This window comes from Pleurodeles waltl, chromosome 9 (assembly GCF_031143425.1).
Source record: "Pleurodeles waltl isolate 20211129_DDA chromosome 9, aPleWal1.hap1.20221129, whole genome shotgun sequence".
NCBI lineage: Eukaryota > Metazoa > Chordata > Amphibia > Caudata > Salamandridae > Pleurodeles > Pleurodeles waltl.
The window spans coordinates 77,358,016-77,381,149 of NC_090448.1; the positions used below are offsets into that span (position 1 = coordinate 77,358,016).

The 23,134-nt window shown below is 44.9% G+C and overlaps 1 protein-coding gene across 1 annotated transcript in view; it reads left to right on the top strand.

Moving 5' to 3' along the window:
* Positions 1-23,134, top strand: part of LOC138258980 (protein SSUH2 homolog) — a 139,411-nt gene that overhangs the window by 80,524 nt on the left and 35,753 nt on the right. Inside the window, exons 9-10 of the mRNA XM_069206340.1 lie at positions 7,420-7,499; positions 19,898-19,990. Of these exons, the coding sequence (XP_069062441.1) occupies positions 7,420-7,499; positions 19,898-19,990 (173 nt within the window). The remainder of the gene's footprint in view (positions 1-7,419; positions 7,500-19,897; positions 19,991-23,134) is intronic.

The following is a 23,134-nucleotide window of genomic DNA, read 5'->3' on the forward strand; positions in this document are numbered from 1 at the left end:
CAACATGTGAAATGTTACTTAAACTAAGGTCCAACCGTAAAGGGGCAAGAGTGTATTCTGGGGTAAGTTCACAACCAATCTCATAAAGCTATTCTCAGCTCTATCTAGCACTCCCAAATGATGTGTTCCCCATAGCTCTGCATCTTAAAGCGCGGTGCTAACCTCTTCAGCTTGATAGATTTCAACAATGGGTCTTGCTGGTCTAAATATGCATGTTTTTAATCTCCTCAGCAGGACAAAACTAATTTGTTGAAGAGAATACTTCTTTTAGTAAGCTGTGAAGACCATGCTAGTGAGTTGGCAAGCCTTACTCCTAAATAATCAAATTCTTTGACTTGCTCTAGGTACATTCTGTCCAGCTTTACCTTGCTGTTAAAGGCATTATGGGGATTGAATGCCATCAATTTTGTTTTATTGATGTTTATTCTCAATCCCAAATCATTAGAAGCCACAGAAAATATGTTTAACAGATTCTGCAGCTCCACTGATGTCCTTGAAACCAATAAGGTATCATCAGCAAACAAGAGTGAAGCTACTGATGCCAGCTGACTTAGGTGGATCTCCATTACATCCGGCCAAGAACTCTATTAACCCATTGATATAGAAGGTGAAAAGAGTTGGGGCCAATACACACCCATTCTGTATTAATACGGTTGGTGAAATCCCATTTTGGCCCAACCTAATTTGCGAATATTTATTGTGATGAAGCCTTATGATAACTTGTAAAAGATAGTTAGGGATACCCAGCTGATCCAATGTGTCCCACAGTTTTGAATTAGATTGAAGGCTGCCATAGATCCGCAAAAACCACATACACATGTTCACTTTTAATTAACACGTATTTCCAGAGTGTGAGCAGAAACCTAAACAATTGGTCCATAGTTCCAGTATTTGCTCTAAATCCTGCCTAAAGGGATGAAAGAACATTGTTTATTCCATCCAGACCAATAACGTATCTAACACATGCCTACAAGACAGTTTTTGGTGACACCTATAACGCCTACAGGCCTGTAATTAGCAGTGTCGGATTTATCTCCTTTATTATATACAGGGACGACCTCTGCTCCAAGCCTTGTGTCTGGGATTTGTGCACCTTCCATTATGGCATTAAAGCATATGTTCAAAATAACGCACCAGACCCCCTTTCAGAGAGGAACAGATCATCCAGAATTTTATCTAAGCCTGGAGCCTTTTTGCTCTGCAAGGTTTGGAGAGCTGATTAGTATTCTCAAGGCTAAAGGCTACCAATTCAGACTCCCCCATAGTCCTGGGACACCCTGACATGATGATCTAATTAACCCCCTATTCATCTGACCTTGATCAGCAAATAAGGAGCTAAAGTGCCTTTGCCATGCCTGAGGTTGTATATGGAAATCTTCCTAAGTAATCTGCCTCCTAGTACCTTTTCTCACAAGATGCCAAAACAGCGTCTCCTCCTTGTTAATGTCTGCTTGGAATAATGCTCTCCAGTGGGTATCCTCTAACTCCCTCATGGCCGTCCTTTGAACTTTTGCATACAGCCGCCTTTCATGGGCTACCAATACTCTACACCCCAACTTCAATGCTTCCATCATTTCCGTTCTAGCTTCCTTTCAGGAGTCATACCATCAATTTTTCTTTTTCTTTTATCCAAACGATTTCTATTCCCCTTGCCTTTTAATACTTGAAAAAAAGAGGGCTTTATGTTTCTCAAACATTTACAGAAGATGGTCACAACCTGGTGTTTATCACCCCCACAATCTCTTAACTCAGTAAGGGCCGTTGCCACTTCTCCATAGATACTGGCCATGGCTTCTACACTGTTCTCAATCTCAGGCCATTTAACTCTTCTTCTGTTGTTGGTGGTGGTGGTCTGCAGCCAAAGCATTATGGTCACTATCCAGTTTTTCGATAATGACCATATGTCTCATATACCTCCAGGAAGGTAAGTCTAGGAGAATATAGCCATTTCGTGTACAACAATTGACCCTTTTAAATGCGTGCTTAAGCTGCTTATCTGAATTAGAACGCCCATTACTGGCTTGTAGTCCATGTTTAAGAGTTACCAGAGAGACCTGAAAGGCAACTTTGGTTTGTCTGGCCAGACTAGCAGCCCCCAGCTCAGGGATACTTCACGCCTGGTCTTCCTTCTCTGGGGCCATAGTCAAAAGCTCTGAGGGCTCATACGTGCTATTGAAATCTCAAGCTACCAAAAGAAAGTCATGGCGCTTAGTTTGGTCCAACAGATTGTCCAGAACAATAATTGTAGGTAACTCCTGGTGCTGTGAGACAAATCTATTATAGACATTGACCACCAGCTCTGACTTTAACATCCTTGAGTCATAAAACTCAAATGTCAATATGTCCCTAGAGTAAACATCTATTCTTTTTAGATCACACTGTAGAGTGACATTAACCCATATGATAAGGCACCTGCAGACTGTCCCTTTGGAAATGGGAGTTGCTTCAACACAAAGGTTAGTAAAGCTAACTCTATGAACTAAGTCAGTCACCCATGTCTCTTGGAAGATATAGAAGTCAAACCTGTCTATAAAATTACCCCAACACTCACAATCTAATTTGGACTTGATGCCTGCCAGGTTCCAGGAGAGAATTCTTAATTTTTTGGAAGTTAGGGGCAGGGAGAGTTCGATGACATTGCTCTGATGATCCCTCAAGTCTCTCCCTAAGCATGGCATACCACTCTCATTATCCAAAATATTGAGGGAGGGGTTGGTTTTATTTACCTGGGGATCCTTCACCCCAGCCACACTCATCATAATGGAATGCTGTTTCCCCAACCTTTACTCCCAAAATAGGTGACCTGTTATGTTGGTGTCAATCCAAGTCACCTAAGGTAGGTAGGGTTTCAAATGGGTTCTAAGTAAGATCTACGGGGCATAAAATTCACCAAAGTAGCAAAGGATTGGTCAATGAACAACAGTCAACCTGAGGTCATGACTTTGGCCTATAAAAGGGACCTTGCGGGACTACCTGGATATTGTTAGGTAGGTGGTGGGATGAATTCCAGCTCAAAGCATTACAAAGACATTCCACAAGGTTTGGGGATTTAAAACCTATGAATACACAATCTCCTACTGCCTCCTTCTGCCCTGGGCCTATCCAGGGTATCTTCCTGACCATTTTTATCTCAATCTGAAGGTTAATTGGTCCACCCATGCGGGAAGTTATCCAAGTCACGGCCTTATTTTTAAGACTATAAAAGTCTTCAACTTCACCTGGCACAGACCAGTATCTTATTTAGGTCAGGTACTATTTATGTTCTTACATCAAAAAAGTAACCAAACACAGGGAGCCAGTTAGTTTGCTGCAAAGTAACCCTCCACAGACAGAAGAAAACACTTGTTTTCTTATATAACGCTCACCGATCCCTTGTTGGCATGCTTCACCATTGGGTACATCCTGTTCCATTATGGAATGAGGCTTGCTGCAATCTAAGAATTACATGGGAGCACTTATAGAAGTATCAAATATTATGTAGAATGATAACAATAGCAGTTGGGGGGGTTCTACTCTTATGTGGAAAGAAAACCATACAAATACCTGGCTAGTAGGTGAACTAATATGTATTCTAACCTCTAGTTGGTATGATTAAAAATGAGAAGAGGGAAGGATGGATAACTATGTATCTACCTTCCTAAAGGTCGACATGTCTCAAACCATCCCCTTGGCTTTTCATTAGGGCCATTGATCTACCTCCTTGATACCACTCCTGAAATGCTGTTAGGGCTAGTCACTCTCAAAAACTCTGCATACTACATATGGGGAAGTGATTATACCTACTTGGTAATCACTGCTTTGTAATCTAGAAAATATAATCGTGAGAGGGTTAGTCTGCCAAAGATTTGGCAGAAAACATAACATGTCTGTATTAAATGTCTTCAAGTATGTGCTGTTTACACACATACTAAACACCACCTCTTAGTGTCACACTTAGTGAAGTGATGCATGCCAGTGATAGTAGTTAGCACTTCTAATAAAATCAATGTACCTTCTGACACACAACACATAGCACATACAAAAACAAAGAAGGAGAAGGAGGTTTTGGGGCTGGGTCTGTCCTCCTTGTAGCCTATATAACATTACAACAGAGGCCCAGCTAAAAGAACTACCACCGGATGGATAGGAAAAAGGATTTTCCTGTTAGAAAACCCTCACCCACCAGGGTAACCCCTTGGTGGCAAGCTTCATCGTTGGGTTTCTTCCCATTCCGCTACAGAGCGGGGCGTGCTACGACCTACGGGATACGTGGGATCACTGATGTAGTCTCGTCAGTGTGAATCACAGGAGGGACAGGAGTGGTGGAGTCTTGGGTGAGTTAAAAATACCTGTCTCTTAGTAACTCCAATGATTTAGTAGATCTCTTGGAGGTGGTATGATTGAAAAGGGGCTGCGGAAGTGGGGGTTTTAATGTACCTGACTTCATAGTCTACATGTTTTGGAGCATTACCCCTAGGCTCCTCTTCAGGACCAAGGTGGACTGTCTGGTGCCACTCCTTGTTTGACTGCCTCTAATGAAAGCATAAATAATACATGGTCTGTGATATGGTGCAATTCACCTTACCAATGTGGTGTTATAATATGATACCTATAGTTTGTGGTGTCCGTCATTGATGCTCAGTAGTATTTGGATTCTCATATCATAGCTTCTCCGGGAGGGGCGTGTGCTTTCAGTCACACTTTCCTCAATGTGACAGTCCTGCTCTGTACCTAATGCTCACCTCCCCGGGGTCTGAAACTTGACACATAGCACATACAAAATGGAAGTAAACATAAAACACATACATTATTTAGGCAAACATTTTCTTCATGGATCCACCAGTAGTCTAGGTGAGCTTATAGTCACACTCTGCTGGGGAAAGAAATTATGCTGTTCATATCAAATGCCTGAATTGGTATTGGAGGAGCCTTCCTTTTATCAAAATCGGCTGTGCCACACTCACTACATGAAAGCATCCCCTCACACATTCACCTAGAGGACATATACACACCGGTGTCCGGATATTACTGGTCTCATCCCAGTGTGTGGGCTAAATAGCAAGTAGTTCTGCCGGTGAGTCCTTGCTGCACTTTGGTCTCCAATGGGGAAACTAGACTGCCCCTATCCATGAAGGCGGTTGTAAGTGGAAGCGCTTTCTGCTTTCACTCGCGTTATTATAAGGAGCCCATGCATCATCAAATTCATCAAAGTGTGTATTTTAGAATTGTTTTTCCCCATGCCCTAAAAAGATTTCCATTTAAATTACAACACACTGTTTTTTTTTTTAATGAGATATAAACTGAAAGAAGTGCAACATTAAATGTAATCCTGCAATTGCGCAAATGAATATATACCTGAGCCAACACCCTTTTTGGAAAATCCTATGTTCCCTGCAGAAATTATGCAGACAGTGGAAAAGTGGTTGACAGAGAACTACGGGGCACAATATGAATATCAACACCACAAACAGTTTTCTTGAGCATCTGGATCAATCAATCAATCAAATACAATTCTTAAGCGCACTACTCACCCGGTTGGGCCTCAAGGCGCTTGGGATAGGGTTGGGGGGAGAGAAAGGGGGGGATTACTGCCTGAAAAGCCATGTTTTGAGGTGCTTTCTGAATGTTAGGAGGTCCTGGGTCTTGCGTAGGTTGGTGGGGAGGGAGTTCCAGGTTTTGGCGGCGAGGTGGGAGAAGGAGCGAGGGCGAGGTCGGCGGAGCGGAGCTGTCGAGTTGGTTTGTGGAAGTTGATTCGTTCGTTAAGGTAGGCCGGTCCAGTGTCATGGAGGGCTTTGTGAGCATGGACAAGGATTTTTAAAATGATCCTTTTGTTGATGGGCAGCCAGTGTAGGGATCTGAGGTGGGTGGAGATGTGTTTGTGACGAGGGAGGTTGAGGATGAGACGTGTGGCTGCGTTCTGGATTCGCTGGAGTTTTCTCTGAAGCTTGGCTGTGGCCCCTGCGTAGAGGGCGTTGCCGTAGTCCAGTCTGCTACTTATGAGGGCGTGGGTGACTGTTCTTCTTGTTTCTAAAGGAATACATTTGAAAGTCTTGCGTAGCATGCGAAGGGTGTTAAAGCAGGAGGATGATATGGCGTTGATTTGCTGACTCATGGAGAGAGATGAGTCCAGTATGATGCCAAGATTGCATGCGTGGGTGTTGGGGGTGGTCCAAGGGTGGTGGGCAACCAAGAGTCATTCCATGCTGTCTTGTTGGGACCGAAGTTGATGATCTCTGTTTTTTCTGAGTTCAATTTGAGGTGGTTTGCTGTCATCCATTTGGCGATGGCGATGACGAGGAGTCCGGCGTGTAGGTTATTCTTGGCGGTAGCTGGGTTCCTAGTGAGGGAGATGAGCTGGGTGTCGTCAGCGTATGAAATGATGGTGAGGCTGTGGGGGCGGAGGATGTTGGTGAGAGGAACCATGTAGATGTTGAAAAGGGTGGGGCTGAGGGAGGATCCTTCCTGGATGAACCAAACTCTTTTTGGCAGAGACTACTACAGGTCACACATTTGATTGTGAGGAGTTTGAGTTTAAGAAGAATAGAATGCTTTTTTATTTATTGTTTTTGGACCTGAAAAAATAAAAAAAAGCAATTATTTTCAGTGTTCAAAGTTAGACTATGGAATTCTATCCCTTCTCCCGTCAGGACAAATCGTACTACAGAACATTCAAAATAGAGCAGAAATGCTTCTTGGTACAATACTTCTATCTGTGAAAGCCTACCTGATCTGAATGTGAGCACTGGTGGCCCCATGCCAAACCCCAGAGGTGTTGCTCTGGTTACAGGAACTATTTGCTGTTTTGATTATGTTTTATAGAACCTATAGTGCACCCAGTCGTACAGCGGGTTACACTCTAGCACTATTGTACTGATGTGTGTATTTGAATTCCTTCTGGCTTCGAGTTTATATCTGCACTTCCTGCACAAAACATTGTGTCCATTGATGCACAATTGGTTGCATTGTAAGTTGTAGCATTTACGATCTGTGAGAGACTCTGCTACTCCATGGGTATGGTTCATATTACATAAAACTGCAAATAAATGCAGAAAGTTGACACACTTGAAATGTCTCCTACTGCACTGTGTTTTCTACTATGCTACTAGTGATTTATGTTCATTCCTCCTCCTTTGATGCTCCTGCATTGACCAGTAAAAGCCTCAGGCAGGCTAATAACGGGCACATTATGGATGATGCAACACAGCAGGGCTAACAGGAACCTGAGTTTGGAAACTATTGAATGAAAGTGGTCTCTAAATATTTACTCTAGCTGTAGAGGTTTCGCAGGTTTCGCAGCCCCCTTAGTGGTTGGCAAGAGATTTGTATGCAACTGTACAGATCAAAAGCCAGATAGTTCCAATCCAAAAGCTTTGAGGCAAGGAGAAGTCTCCTGCAGCATCAGAAATGATTAGGCTTAACACATTCATGTTTTTTTAACAGATTGTGTGCTGGGTGTGCAGTGGATCTGGAAATCGAATAAATGAGAGATGTTCACACTGCCATGGCATTGGCAATGAAAGGTAAGCACTTTATTGTCTACATTTATGTGTTATTTCATACATATTCTTGCCACCTTTTCCATTTTTGCAGCCTTGCTACAGACAGCTCCACAATAACCCACAGAGTTTACCCTTGCTTATGATTAGGCAGCTTTATCATTAATAGCTGATTTTTATTGTTTGTTTTCCTCTTAGTTCTTCGTTTGTCCCTCCCCTGGAGCATAGCTCATTTACCCTTGCTTTGGTTGGTTGTCTACGGCTGAACCTTGCTGTGTTGATGTCATGTGTTAGACTTTTCATCCTTGGCGTGGTCTCCCTTAACTTTTTGCCTCTGTTTCCCAGGTTGTTGATGTGTGTTGTACTCTGTTTTTGCTGTGTTAGTTACTCTGGGCACTTTACCACGGCTAACCAGTGCTAAAGTGCCAGTGCTCCTATACAGAATGTGTATATAATTGGCTATCCATGATTGGCATATTTGGTTTACTAGTAAGTCCCTAGTAAAGTTCACTAGAGGTGCCCAGGGCCTGTAAATTAAATGCTACTAGTGGGCCTGCAGCACTGGTTGTACCACCCACATAAGTAGCTCTGTACTCATGTCTCAGACCTGCCACTGCTGTGTTTGTGTGTGCAGTTTTTAACTGTAAATTGGCAAGTGTACCCAATTGCCAGGCCTAAATCTTCCCTTTTCTTACATATAAGACACCCCTAAGGTAGGCCCTAGGTAGCCCCAAGGGCAGGGTGCAGTTTATGGTTAAGGTAGGACATATAGGGCCTCATTACGAACCCGGCGGCTGGTGGTAAACACCGCCAACAGGCTGGCGGTGTTCCGCCAGTTATTATGACCGTGGCGCAATAGCCACGGCCATACCGTCGGCCCCTCCACTATACCGCTTCTGCCTGGCGGTCATAATCCCCAGGGCAGTGGTGCAAGCACCGCTGCCCTGGGGATTATGAGTCCCCGACTGCCAGCCTGGCCACAGCAGTAAACACCGCCTTGGAAAGGCTAGCGGTAAGGGGGACTTGGGGTGCCCCTGGAGGCCCCTGCACTGCCCATGCACTTGGCATGGGCAGTGCAGGGGCCCCCAGGCATAGCCCCATTGCGCATTTCACTGTCTGAATTTCAGGCAGTGAAATGCGCGAAGGGTGCTATTGTGCCCGCTGCACATCAGCATTGCCGCTGGCTCTATTACGAGCCGGCAGCAATGTTGATGTGACTTTTCCGCTGGGCCAGCGGACGGTAACACTGTTACCGAAAGTTGAAATAGGGAGCCAGAAATACCGGCTGGCGGTATTCTGTCGCCCACAGCCTCGACCGCCGAGTTTGTAATGAAGGCCATAGTAATGTGTTTTATATGTCCTGACAGTGAAATATTGCTAAATTTGTTTTTCACTGTTGCAAGGCCTGCCCCTCTCATAGGTTAACATAGGGGCTACCTTTAATTCTGATTAAAGTGTAGATTAACTTTGGCAGGGGATAGTCATGTGGAGTTTGGGGTCTCTGAGCTCACAATTTAAAAATACATCTTTTAGTAAAGTTGATTTTAAGATTGTGTGTTTGAAAATGCCACTTTTAGAAAGTGAGCATTTTCTTGCTTATACTATTTCTGGGACTCTGCCTGTTTGTAGACTCCCTGTCTGGTTAGTTTGACAGTTGGGCTGGTTGCACCTCTCACGAGACAGTGACACAAAGGGAGCTGAGGTGTAGTCTGCATTTCCGGATGAGCCATCTGTGCTAGGAGGGAGGGGAGCAGTGGTCACTCACACCTGAAAGAGCTGTGCCTGCCCTCACACAATGCAGTCTCTAACCCCCGGTGTGTGTCTGGGGCCTGGCCTGGGCAAGGCAAGATTTCACAATCAAGAGAGACTTTCCTTTGAAGTAGGCCTACTTCAAAGGGCAAAATGGGTATAAGAAGGGCAACCAAAACCACAGACTTTAGAACACTTATGGAAACCAAGAGGAACCTCTGCCTGGAGAAGAGCTGAAGAAGAAGAGCTGCCCTCCCTGTGGGAGCTATCCTGCAGTTGCTGCTTCTGCCTGTGCTAGAGGACAAAGTCTGGACTTTGTGTTGCCTTCCTTCTTGTGAATATCTCCAAGGGCTTGATTTAGAGCTTGCCTCCTGTTGTTTGAAGTCTCAAGGACAGCAAAGACTTCTCTCTGCCAGCACCTGGAGCCTCTTGAGAGACTCCTACTCTGCCATGTGGTGCCCATCCAGTTCCAGGGACCCTGAGAAGAGAAGCTGGCAACCCAAGAGTGAGAAATCCACGCACTGACGCTGTGCAGGGAAAAGATCGACGCGACTCCGATCTGCAGCTGAAAACTAGACACGCCGCCGGCTTCGCAGCTAAAAATCGATGCTCGCCTGCAACGCGACTGGAAGATCGATGCCCGGAGCTGGGGAAACGACACGCAGCATCTCTGACGGAGGCTGGTGAGATCGCAACCCGCGCTGCGTGATTTTCGGACCATTGTGCGGCTGAATTTCTGACGCGAACACCGCTGGGTGTGTAAAAACAACGCAAGGTCCACCCAGACCCGAGTGTGCTGACTGGATTGACGCGTGGTTCTCCTGCAGAGAGAAGAAGCGACACATGCCGACCCGAATAAAGGAGAAACGGCACAAGGTCTCGCTCGTCAGTGAAATCGACGCATCGCAAGCCCTTTTTGACGCACACTCGCCCGTGTGGTGTTATTTTTTACGCACCCAAGGTAAATTTTCACGCTAACAGCATTAGTGTTGTGTTTAAAATTACATGAAGACTCTTTTTGAATTCTTAGTGATAACGTGACTTGTGTATTGTGGATTTTTGTCATTTTGGTCTTTGTTTAGATAAATATTTTCTATTTTTCTAAACCTGTGTTGTGTCATTTTGTAGTGTTTTCATTAAGTTACTCTGTGTGTTGGTACAAATACTTTACACTTAGCACTCTGAAGTTAAGCCTGCTGCTCATGCCAAGCTATCAAGCAGGTGAGCGGGGGTTAGCTGAGGATGATTCTCTTTTACCCTGACTAGAGTGAGGGTCCTTGCTTGGACAGGGGGTAATCTGACTGCCAACCAAAGACCCCATTTCTAACATCATGTAACTACTTTTTTTTTATTGGTTTAGCACTTCATGGGAGTGCATGTTTTTGTTTGCAGAGCACGTGTGCGCCCTCTACTTTAATATCCTAGACTATACTTTTTATTTCCCTTGTTTATATACAGTGGAGCAGATGTCAGTTTTCATGATGCTCTGGATGTCCCTTGTTCCCATCCTTCCCAAAGCTCCGTGAGTGGCTGAGTTAGAAGTATGGAAAACAATGAAAACTTTGGTTTCTATAGTTTCAAGTTGGCCACCAATTTGAGTGACGCAACATGTGTTGCATGGTCACATCGCACCAAACCTTGTAATGACGCTACGCACATTGCATCATGGAATTCGGTGTCAATCTTGAAAGGTTAGAAAGCAATGTTTTCATTCCTTTCTAAACATTTGCCATAGTTGCCTGGACCTTGTCAAAGTTGATCCTATTGCTTGCTGAAGATTGGCAGGAGGGTGCATGTCTGACATTGGTTGGAATGGAATTTCAAATCCTCGGGTTATTCTCCCAGAAAGATCTCACATTAGTGGTTGATTTCTTTAAGCGTGGCCCTTCACGTTATATATTTAATGTCCTACAGCATTGCTTAGTGAAGTAGCAAAAACAGGACAATGCTTACAACCGGCTAACCTGTTTGCAGTGGTTATTGCTAAACAAAGACCAGGCAATCTCACTACAATAATGAATCATGTATCAATGAACATGATTAATTATTGTAGTACTAACCAATCCCACGTCTGTATTGAAAAAATCCCACTTCTGTCAGTACAGTTTTATTCCAAGTCAGTTGTCCAATACGGCGACAATGCTTTCACATCACTACTTATCCCAATTTTGGAAACTGCCTAATCGGTTGCTGCGCTCAAACTGCTCATCTGACAAGTCCTAGGAATATACTATGCACTAGTAAGTGCTAGTCAGTTTATTCTCTTGCACTGTTAAATGTATTTGATCTATTGGTTAAAGATGACGTCTAGTGCCCTACGTCTTTACACTTATCACCTCCACCTTCTAGAGGCTATTGCTTGAGTTTTTGAGGCATCTTTTACAGTCCTTGTCCAAACCTTGCATTCTCCATCTGGGTAGATTCACGCTTGTAAAACAATGATGCTGGCTACCTTCAGAAAAGGGCACTCCACCCACACTATCAGTTTAAATAATCCATTAATTAATTTTTAAGCAGTACAAACACCGAAGAAGAGAGCTGCATATTCGTGGTCCCCGCCTGTGGAACAGGTAAGCCCAGAACTAGAAAAGATGGTTCTTTTCTGCCAGGGATTTCTGGAAACTAACCTTTTCATACGGACTTGTTCCCCAGGCCCTGCAACATCAAGCGATGTGGCTGAGGAATATCTGACACGGGGTCATGATTCACATTTGTTTGGAGTATAATCTTCTACAGCCATTTTTTTCTTCAGCCTGTACTATGCTCCTTGGCATAGTACAGGCTTAGGCGCATAGTAGTACAGGCTTAGGAATTTGAAAGGGCCAGGAAGTAACATGTTGCAGAACTTAAAACTCTGAAATAGGTACAGTAGAGGTTAAAAGAAATTGGTTAAATTAACAGAAATTGGTGATATTAACAAATGGATTACAATCTTGTTTGAACATATAACGTGTGATCATCAGTATAAGAAGTAAAAAAAAAAAAAGATGTTTATCAAACAGAAAGAAATCAGACCTTAACCTCTTAAATGCGGGCGTCGGCCACTGGCCGACGCCCACACACCCTCCCTGGTGCGGGTCACGACCAGTGGCCGACACCAGGAAGGGCATTAATAAATCCTCGGGTGCGTTGCACCCGAGGATTTATTTTGTATTTTTTTTCCCCCCCCGGGAGACACGGAAGCTACCGTGTCTCCCCCCGCCCCCCACCCGCCCCTTTGTGACGTCAGCGCGCCGCGAGGCGCGCTGACGTTGCAAAGGTGTTTTCCCCATGAAAGCAGGAAGCAGCCTTGCGGCCGCTTCCTGCTTTCATGGGGAAAACGGCCTTTTTCACGTTCGGGAAGGCCTCGTAAGAAAGGGGAGAGTCTCCCCTTTCTTACGAGGCCTTCCTGAAAGTGTTTCCTGGCCCCCGATCGCAGCTGTGCTGCGATCGGGGGCCAGGAAACACTTTCAGGTTTCCTGGCTCCCCCGATCGCAGCACAGCTGCGATCGGGGGGGTCAGGAAACATTTTGAAAAGGCCTCGTAAGAAAGGGGAGACTCTCCCCTTTCTTACGAGGCCTTCTGAAACTGTTTCTGGCCCCCGATCGCAGCTGTGCTGCGATCGGGGGCCAGAAACAGTTTCAGAAGGCCTCGTAAGAAAGGGGAGAGTCTCCCCTTTCTTATGAGGCCTTCTGAAACGGTTTCCTGGCACAGCTGCGATCGGGGGCCAGGAAACCCCACTAGACACCAGGGATTTCACTTTTGGGGGGCAGCCCCCCCCGGAAAACGGGCCGCCCCCCCCCCCCCGGATAATTTTCCTAAAAAAATAAAAAGGTAGGTGCCCCCTGGGGAGGGGGGGGGCGCGATCGCGCCCCCCCCCCCCCCAGGGGATTTTTTTTTTTTTTCAAAAAAAAAAAAAATTTAAAAAATAAATGAAATGACAGGGGGTCGCCCGTGGGCAGGGTGACCCCCTGTGGGGGCAATTTTTTTTTTAGATGTTGTAGGGTTTCCCTGGGGGCCATTTTGGCCCCCAAGGAAACCATACAACAACTAAAAAAAAATATATGTATATATCTATATATATATATCTATGTAGATAGATATATCTAGGTACATGGATATATCTATAGATATATCTATGTAGATATATATTTATATATATATATATATAGGTAGATCTGTATCAAAGAGATTTATAAAGCGCGCTACTCACCTGTGAGGGTCTCAAGGCGCTGGGGGGGGGAACGGGGGGGAGGGAAAGGGGCTAGGAGGTTCACTGTTCAAAAAGCCAGGTTTTGAGGCCCTTCCTGAAAAGAAGTAGGTTTTGGGTCTTGCGAATGTGGGTTGTGAGTGCGTTCCATGTTTTGGGTGCAATGTAGGAGAAGGATCTGCCCCCGGTGGTGGTGTGTTTGATGCGGGGGTCAGAGGCGAGAGAGAGGTCAGCTGAACGGACGTTTCGTGTGGGGGTGTGGAAGGTGACTCTCGTTGAGGTAGGCAGGGCCTGTGTTGTGGAGTGATTTGTGTGTGAGGATGAGGATCTTGAAGGTGATCCTTTTGTCAATGGGGAGCCAGTGGAGGGATTTGAGGTGTGGAGAGATGTGTTCGTGTCGGTGGAGGTCGAGGATGAGTCGTGCTGCTGAGTTCTGGATGCGTGTAGTTTGCACTTGAGTTTTAGAGTGGTGCCGGCGTAGAGGGCGTTTCTGTAATCAAGCCTGCTGCTGATGAGTGCGTGAGTGACAGTTTTTCTGGTCTCTGTGGGGATCCATTTTAATGTTTTTCAGTATACGGAGTTTGTTGAAGCATGAGGAGGTAAGAGCGTTGATTTGTTGGGTCATAGAGAGGGAGGAGTCTAGGATGATGCTGAGGTTGCGTGCGTAGTTGGCGGGGGTGGGTGCAGGGCCTAGCGTGGTGGGCCACCATGGGGGGTCCCAGGTTTTTTTGGTGAGGGCCAAAGAGGATTATTTCGGTTTTGCTTGAGTTGAGTTTCAGGTGGTTGGCTGTCATATATACATCACTTTTGTCAATATGTGTGTGGTTTCCCTGGGGGGAAAAGGGTCCGACTTGTCTAGTGGCAGTTTTAGTGCCATAAAGAAGCGCAGAAGGTTTATATGCCTACTGCAAAGAGCACATCTGTATTTTATGTAAATAGCTGAGTACATTAGTAAAGTCTATGGAGAGATGAAGGGCACTTTTGCTGGGTGGTAATGAGGGAATCCGAGGAGGAGGGAGTGGGAGCACCAATAATGATTGTTGGACTGGGCGCAGGAGGTGCTAAAGACTGTGACGAATGGTATGTGACAAGGTGTTTTTTGAGTGTCTTGAAAGTACGTGCTGATTGAGGGAAGAAGCGCAGGTAAGGTGGCCTCTACTGTTGCACGTATCTCACACACACCATCGATTTTGTGACTGTCTACGTAGGCTAGTGTTTTAGAGCAACAGTTTAGCCAATAGCAGAGATGGCATCTTGATGGATGACTGCTGCCTGCACTCGGGTTATAGAGGACCGCTCTGACATAGGATCAGAGACTGAGACATCAGATACTGAGACAGCATCTGAGGGATAGGACAATGGCGCAGACTCTGGGAGTGATTTTTCAGTCAGAGGAGTCCCATTCGAAAACTCCTCTTCCAGTACATTATGAGGGAGGTGATGAGGACAGTCCTGCTGTCCCTTCGCAAGCTGTTCGTGCAACTGGGTAATAGTGGGTTAGGCCAACCCAGAGAGCAGGTGAATGCGGCGGCAAGCAGAGAGAGAGTGCTCTCTTGGGAGCTCACCAATTTAGTTCAGCCCCAAATTCCACCACCCAAATCATATTGTGGAGACATCAAAATTGTCTATGGCAAAACAAACTGGTTTTGTAAGGCAGGCACCTGTGTTTTTGGTCCTGGATTCGGCGGCCATATAGAGAAACACACTAAACCCAAACATTTCTGGAAACTAGACATTCGGGGGAGTCCACAGAGGTGTGACTTGTGTGGATTCCCCAAAGTTTTCTTACCCAGAATACCCTGCAAAGCTGAAATGTTGAGAAAAAACTATATTTTTCTCGCATTTCTGTCACACAAACTACAGGAATATGCTGGGATCCACAACATTCCTACCACCCAGTGACTCCTCACCTGTCCTGATAAAAACACTACCCCACTTGAGTGCCTACACCTAGTGCCTGTGTCAGGAATGGATCACCCCAGGGTCAACAGCTGCCTCACGTAAGGACCAACATTGACCGTTGTGTGATCTATTCCTGTCGCAGGCACCAGGCCTAACCACACAAGTGAGGTATCATATTTATCGGGAGACTTGGGGGAACGCTGGGTGGAAGGAAATTTGTGGCTCCCCTCAGATTCCAGAACTTTCTGTCACCGAAATGTGTGGAAAACGTGGTATTTTAGCCACATTTTGAGGTTTGCAAAGGATTCTGGGTAACAGAACCTGGTCCGAGCCCCACAAGTCACCTCATCTTGGATTCCCCTGGGTTTCTAGTTTACAAAAATGTGCTGGTTTGCTAGGTTTCCCCAGGTGCCGGCTGAGCTAGAGGCCAAAATCCACAGGTAGGCACTGTTTTCTATGAAAAAATGTGATGTGTCCACGTTCTGTTTTGGGGCATTTCCTGTCGCGGGCGCTAGGCCTACCCACACAAGTGAGGTATCATTTTTATCGGGAGACTTAGGGGAACGCCGGGTGGAAGGAAATTTGTGGCTCCTCTCAGATTCCAGAACTTTCTGTCACCGAAATGTGAGGAAAACTTGTTTTTTTGGCCACTTTTTGAGGTTTGCAAAGGATTCTGGGTAACAGAACCTGGTCCGAGCCCCGCAAGTCACCCCTCCTTGGATTCCCCTAGGTCTCTAGTTTTCAGAAATGCACAGGTTTGGTAGGTTTCCCTATGTGCCGGCTGAGTTAGAGGCCAAAATCTACAGGTAGGCACTTCTCAAAAAACACCTCTGTTTTCTTCCAAAAATTTGGATGTGTCCACGTTGCGCTTTGGGGCGTTTCCTGTCGCGGGCGCTAGGCCTACCCACACAAGTGAGGTATCATTTTTATCGGGAGACTTGGGGGAACGCCGGGTGGAAGAAAATTTGTGGCTCCTCTCAGATTCCAGAACTTTCTGTCACCGAAATGTGAGGAAAACTTGTTTTTTTAGCCACTTTTTGAGGTTTGCAAAGGATTGTGGGTAACAGAACCTGGTCCGAGCCCCGCGAGTCACCCCTCCTTGTATTGCCCTAGGTCTCTAGTTTTCAGAAATGCACAGGTTTGGTAGGTTTCCCTAGGTGCCGGCTGAGCTAGAGGCCAAAATCTACAGGTAGGCACTTCTCAAAAAACACCTCTGTTTTCTTCCAAAAATTTTGATGTGTCCACGTTGCGCTTTGGGGCGTTTCCTGTCGCGGGCGCTAGGCCTACCCACACAAGTGAGGTATAATTTTTATCGGGAGACTTGGGGGAACGCCGGGTGGAAGGAAATTTGTGGCTCCTCTCAGATTCCAGAACTTTCTGTCACCGAAATCTGAGGAAAACTTGTTTTTTTAGCCACTTTTTGAGGTTTGCAAAGGATTCTGGGTAACAGAACCTGGTCCGAGCCCCGCGAGTCACCCCTCCTTGTATTGCCCTAGGTCTCTAGTTTTCAGAAATGCACAGGTTTGGTAGGTTTCCCTAGGTGCCGGCTGAGCTAGAGGCCAAAATCTACAGGTAGGCACTTCTCAAAAAACACCTCTGTTTTCTTCCAAAAATTTTGATGTGTCCACGTTGCGCTTTGGGGCGTTTCCTGTCGCGGGCGCTAGGCCTACCCACACAAGTGAGTTATCATTTTTATCGGGAGACTTGGGGGAACGCCGGGTGGAAGGAAATTTGTGGCTCCTCTCAGATTCCAGAACTTTCTGTCACCGAAATGTGAGGAAAACTTGTTTTTTTAGCCACTTTTTGAGGTTTGCAAAGGATTCTGGGTAACAGAACCTGGTCCGAGCCCCGCGAGTCACCCCTCCTTGGATTGCCCTAGGTCTCTAGTTTTCAGAAATGCACAGGTTTGGTAGGTTTCCCTAGGTGCCGGCTGAGCTAGAGGCCAAAATCTACAGGTAGGCACTTCTCAAAAAACACCTCTGTTTTCTTCCAAAAATTTTGATGTGTCCACGTTGCGCTTTGGGGCGTTTCCTGTCGCGGGCGCTAGGCCTACCCACACAAGTGAGGTATCATTTTTATCGGGAGACTTGGGGGAACGCCGGGTGGAAGGAAATTTGTGGCTCCTCTCAGATTCCAGAACTTTCTGTCACCGAAATGTGAGGAAAACTTGTTTTTTTAGCCACTTTTTGAGGTTTGCAAAGGATTCTGGGTAACAGAACCTGGTCCGAGCCCCGCGAGTCACCCCTCCTTGGATTGCCCTAGGTCTCTAGTTTTCAGAAATGCACAGGTTTGGTAGGTTTCCCTAGGTGCCGGCTGAGCTAGAGGCCAAAATCTACAGGTAGGCACTTCTCAAAAAACACCTCTGTTTTCTTCCAAAAATTTTGATGTGTCCACGTTGCGCTTTGGGGCGTTTCCTGTCGCGGGCGCTAGGCCTACCCACACAAGTGAGGTATCATTTTTATCGGGAGACTTGGGGGAACGCCGGGTGGAAGGAAATTTGTGGCTCCTCTCAGATTCCAGAACTTTCTGTCACCGAAATGTGAGGAAAACTTGTTTTTTTAGCCACTTTTTGAGGTTTGCAAAGGATTCTGGGTAACAGAACCTGGTCCGAGCCCCGCAAGTCACCCCTCCTTGGATTCCCCTAGGTCTCTAGTTTTCAGAAATGCACAGGTTTGGTAGGTTTCCCTATGTGCCGGCTGAGCTAGAGGCCAAAATCTACAGGTAGGCACTTTGGAAAAAACAGCTGTGTTTTCTATAAAAAAAATAGGATGTGTCCATGTTGAGTTTTGGGGCATTTCCTGTCGCGGGCACTAGGCCTACCCACACAAGTGAGGTATCATTTTTATCGGGAGACTTGGGGGAACACAGAATAGCAAAACAAGTGTTATTGCCCCTTATCTTTCTCTACATTTTTTCCTTCCAAATATAAGAGAGTGTGTAAAAAAGACGTCTATTTGAGAAATGCCCTGCAATTCACATGCTAGTATGGGCACCTCGGAATTCAGCGATGTGCAAATAACCACTGCTCCTCAAAACCTTATCTTGATCCCATTTTGGAAATGCAAAGGTTTTCTTGATACCTCTTTTTCACTCTTCATATTTCAGCAAATGAATTGCTGTATACCCAGTATAGAATGAAAACCAACTGCAGGGTGCAGCTTATTTATTGGCTCTGGGTACCTAGGGTTCTTGATGAACCTACAAGCCCTTTATATCCCCGCAACCAGAAGAGTCCAGCAGACAAAACGGTATATTGCTTTCAGAAATCTGACATCGCAGGAAAAAGTTACAGAGTAAAACATAAAGAAAAATGGCTGTTGTTTTCAGCTCAATTTCAATATTTTTTTATTTCAGCTGTTATTTTCTGTAGGAAAACCTTGTAGGATCTACACAAATGACCCCTTGCTGAATTCAGAATTTTGTCTAGTTTTCAGAAATGTTTAGCATTCCGGGATCCAGCATTGGTTTCACACCCATTCCTGTCACTAACTGGAAGGAGGCTGAAAGCACCAAATATAGTAGAAATGGGGTATGTCCCAGTAAAATGCCAAATTTGTGTTGAAAAATTCGTTTTTCTGATTCAAGTCTGCCCGTTCCTGAAAGGTGGGAAGATAGTGATTTCAGCACCAGAAACCCTTGGTTGATGGCATTTTCAGGAAAAAAACCACAAGCCTTCTTCGGCAGCCCTTTTTTCCCATTTTTTTGGAAAAAACAAAATTTTCACTGTATTTTGGCTATTTTCTTGGTCTCCTCCAGGGGAAACCACCAACTCTGGGTACCATTAGAATCCCTAGGATGTTGGAAAAAAAGGACGCAAATTTGGCGTGGTTAGCTTATGTGGACAAAAAGTTATGAAGCCCTAAGCGCGAACTACCCCAAATAGCCAAAAAAGGGCTCAGCACTGGGGGGGGGAAAGGCCCAGCAGCTAAGGGGTTAAACTGCATTGGTTTATATATTAGAATGTAGCAGCGCTTAATTTGTATAAAAAAACTTGCCGGTGCCCAAATGTCTCCTCTGAAACACGCAGCTACTGCAATTAAATGTGCGAGCACTGAGGCAGCGTAATCCTGAAGCCATCTCGAGCCTCTTTAATCCATTTACAGCCACTCTGTGCCCCTTCAGCTCACCCTTGCAGCTTTCTGTTTTCTTTCTTTGTGACGCTTTTTCGTTTTTCCCTTTCCCCTTTCCCTTTCTCCGTCCTTCCCATATTTGTCTCTTTTTTGCTTGAGGCAGAAAAATAAGTGCTGGTCCCCCACACCGGAAACCACTAGCTCCAATTAAGCACTGAGACTACACTGTATAAACTCCCCGTTGAAATGATGGAAGGACTCAGGAGGTTTAATAGGGCAGTCAAGGGGGCTTTCCAACTAATTGCATTTAACTGTGACGGGGCAACACCGTTCATGGTAAAGTGGCCATTTGGGACCTCCTTGAAGTGATTGAACTTTGAGGACGAGCATAAATAGGGTTTGGAGATACGAAGAAAAGTTTGGAATGAGTGCTTATGTCACTGAGGTTAGAAGAGGTGAGATGACGTGGAGTCCTGCACTTAAAGGAGCTTCTCTGTTTTACTTTTTTGCAGTTGTCCTACTTGCAATGGCCGAGGCCGCACAACCTGTACTGTCTGCAAAGGAAAGAGGCAGCTGCTGTGCTACATCGAGGTGAAGGTCACATGGTAAGCATGGCCCACTTACTGGGCTGGGGTGGGGATCTTCTGCATCTGCTGTCACAAGGTGACCCAGTGTACATCAGCTTTATACGTAAAATATGGAAAAAGGGGAAGACTTGCGCACCATACATTTTGGCCCACAGGGTATGTTACGATAGTCGAGCTTACCCCACGTTTTCACTTTTTAGCAACGTGTCCTGCTTTATATTTCAAAAACCACCTATTCATATGAGTTCATCCAGTTTTTAAACATTCTGCTAGCACTTGTCCCTTTCCTATTTCGGCACATGCTGGGATAGAGTAAAACATGAAGCACAGGTTGGAGCCATTGATCTAATAGTTTGTTGCGAGACTGGTGCATCTTAGTTCATACAGGATGCCACAACTTTCCTCGCATCTTGTCTCTTTCCCAAGTAAGCGATCGATTTGATATATTTATTCTCTAGAGTCATTGGCAAAGCCAGCACTTTGTTTTGTATTGTAAAAAAGTTTTTAAATAATCTTTACTAATGCAGCAGAAGCGCAGCTGAAGCAGCGCAAGATTGCCTAATACAAGCAACAGGTGCATGATAAATGGCACCAATACAATTTTCTACACACACACACTCTCCCTCTCTGTCCCTCTCTCTCTCTCTCTCTCTCTCTCTCTCTCTCTCTCTCTCTCTCTCTCTCTCTCTTTCTCTCTCTCTCTCTCGGGCTCTCTTTCACTGTCTCTCTTCCTGTCTGTCTGTCTCTCTATCTCTGTCTCTCTATCTCTCTCTAGTTCACTCTCTTTCACTGTCTCTCTCTCTCTCTGTCTCTCTTTGTCTCTCTCTCTCTCTTTGTCTCTGTCTCTGTCTCTCTGGGAAACCTTAAGGACCAGTCATTGACTGTAATGTGTGCTTTTACTATTCTAAATCTATGCATGCATTGATACTGATAGAGGTTATACTGTGGACCAAAGCAAATATATTACTTTTTCGTTTTTTGACACATGTTTACAATTTCCTAAAGACCATATGGAGATCAGTCTCTGTAGGCCGATGGTCCTCACAGAGATGGGGTTAGTCTGACTTTGTCAGAGTTTAGCAGCAATTTAAGAATTGGATGGTCTTCCCACTCCCTCCCTCCCTCTCTTTCTCACGCTCGTTTCTTCTCTTAATCTTCTTTCTCTCTCACTGACAAACAGTGTCATACCCAGAAGTATCTAATTTGGGAGTCTTGACATAACAATCTTAAAAATGAAAGTAGGGTTCTAGCTGAAAAATGCAGGTTATTATGTGTGATTTTCTATTACACCACACAAGTTTTTTTTTTTTTTTTACTATGATATTTCCCAGTGAAACGATTCACGGTGACAGTTGTGGTAAACAGAACACTGTATTACATGTAGATTGAAACCAGAATGTAAACACTTCTTTACAGGTGGTTTAGCACTTATCATAAGGAATATTAGGGCACACTAGTGTACTGTTATGCATATAATGCCCATTTAACCAGTAAGTGACCAAAATTATTTTTTACAAACCTCTGCATACCTTTAAGAAGTTGTATCCAAGATGTTTTTTGCCCAGGAGACCATGTATGTTTCTTATTAACTGGTGTGAAGATTTATTGTTCTTTCTCATTTTTGTAATATCTGCCCAACACAGAATCACATTGGAGTCATCATTACAATGTTCCCTTGTCACAAATGCATTTTCACTGAAAATAACAGATTGGCTACCCTTCCTTTATTTTATGAGACACCAAATCACAAATCATCCATGAGGCAATTTCCCTGGAATCCATTCTCCGAATCATCTTGAGAGACCAGAGAAGCAGTCAGTCCTCACAGACCACAATGTCTTTGTCACAACTGAATGGCAGTAATTCCTTAATTACCACTCCCCTACCATCTTTCGATCACACCTGCAGATATACAGACATCTTCTGAACAACAGAGTATTTGCAGATGATTTCCTGTATGCCATTGTGGACATTGCCATGACAATCTCTGCACCCTTAGTGACCTGAATATCTGGCTCAACCGCCTGAAAATCCTCAATCAAGAACCCTCACATGGAACCTAGAGACCCTAGCTTCTTCCTAATCATCTCTGAACATACACATTCAGCTGGCTATAACCTGAATTCAATCTTCTGTGTTCCTGGACTCATCCCACTAAGAGAGAAGCCTTCCCTCAATTGGGGCTACTACCAAGTTGCCTCCTTCATGTCCACGTGTACCCTGAGAACAACCCCTAGTGCATTAGCAAAGAGAGAAACCTTCCATCATTTGGGGCTACTACCAACTTGCCGCCTTCGTGTTCATGTGTATCCTGAGAACAACCCGTAGGGCAGTAGCAAAGTACAAGATCATCTACAAAGGATCTTACTCTTCTTTTTGACAATGAACCCTCAGACTAATACATGACACAAGTGAACAGATCTACAAATGGTTTCCTAAAGGCTGTGACTGAATCATTTCCTTCAGGGTGTCCATGCACAATTGACTTAAGACTCCATAGCACAACGGATAGTCAAAGACAATTGAGACAAAATTCATTGGACTTCAAGACCCATGGAAGAGGTGAGCCATTACACATCTGCCCACTCTGGTCTTCAAGAACAACCCACTCTCAGCAAGTTATCACAAAGCTACCAAATACCCTTCTCAACAACTCTACCATTAGACAGATGACCCTATGTTTTAAGACCTTCTCTCCAGATTCAATATATCCCATATGAAACTTCCCATTGAAATAGACAACTCAGGTTTAGATCACTGACTCAGTGTGGATTTATGGATGCATAGAATCACCTTAAATCTAGATCCTAAGCAGAGATCCTTACCTGCTGAGATTAGAAGAACAACCAGCACACAATCTTATCGCTTCAGTGGCTTGGCCCAACACCAGGAAGATCAAGTGAAGTAATGAAGTAATACATTAGGGACCCAATTCACAAAGATAATCATGGACATGAAGTCTAGGGGCCTGACTTACAAAGGTAAACTTAGACTGCAGGTCTAGGTTTACCTTTGTGAATTGGGCCCTTAGACTTCAACTCTTAAGCTGACCTGAAGTCCAAGTTTACATTTGTGAATTGGGCCCTTGGACTTCAAATCTAAAGTTAGACTTCAGGTTTAAACTTAGACATCAGGTCTAAACTTAAACTAACGGTCAAGGGC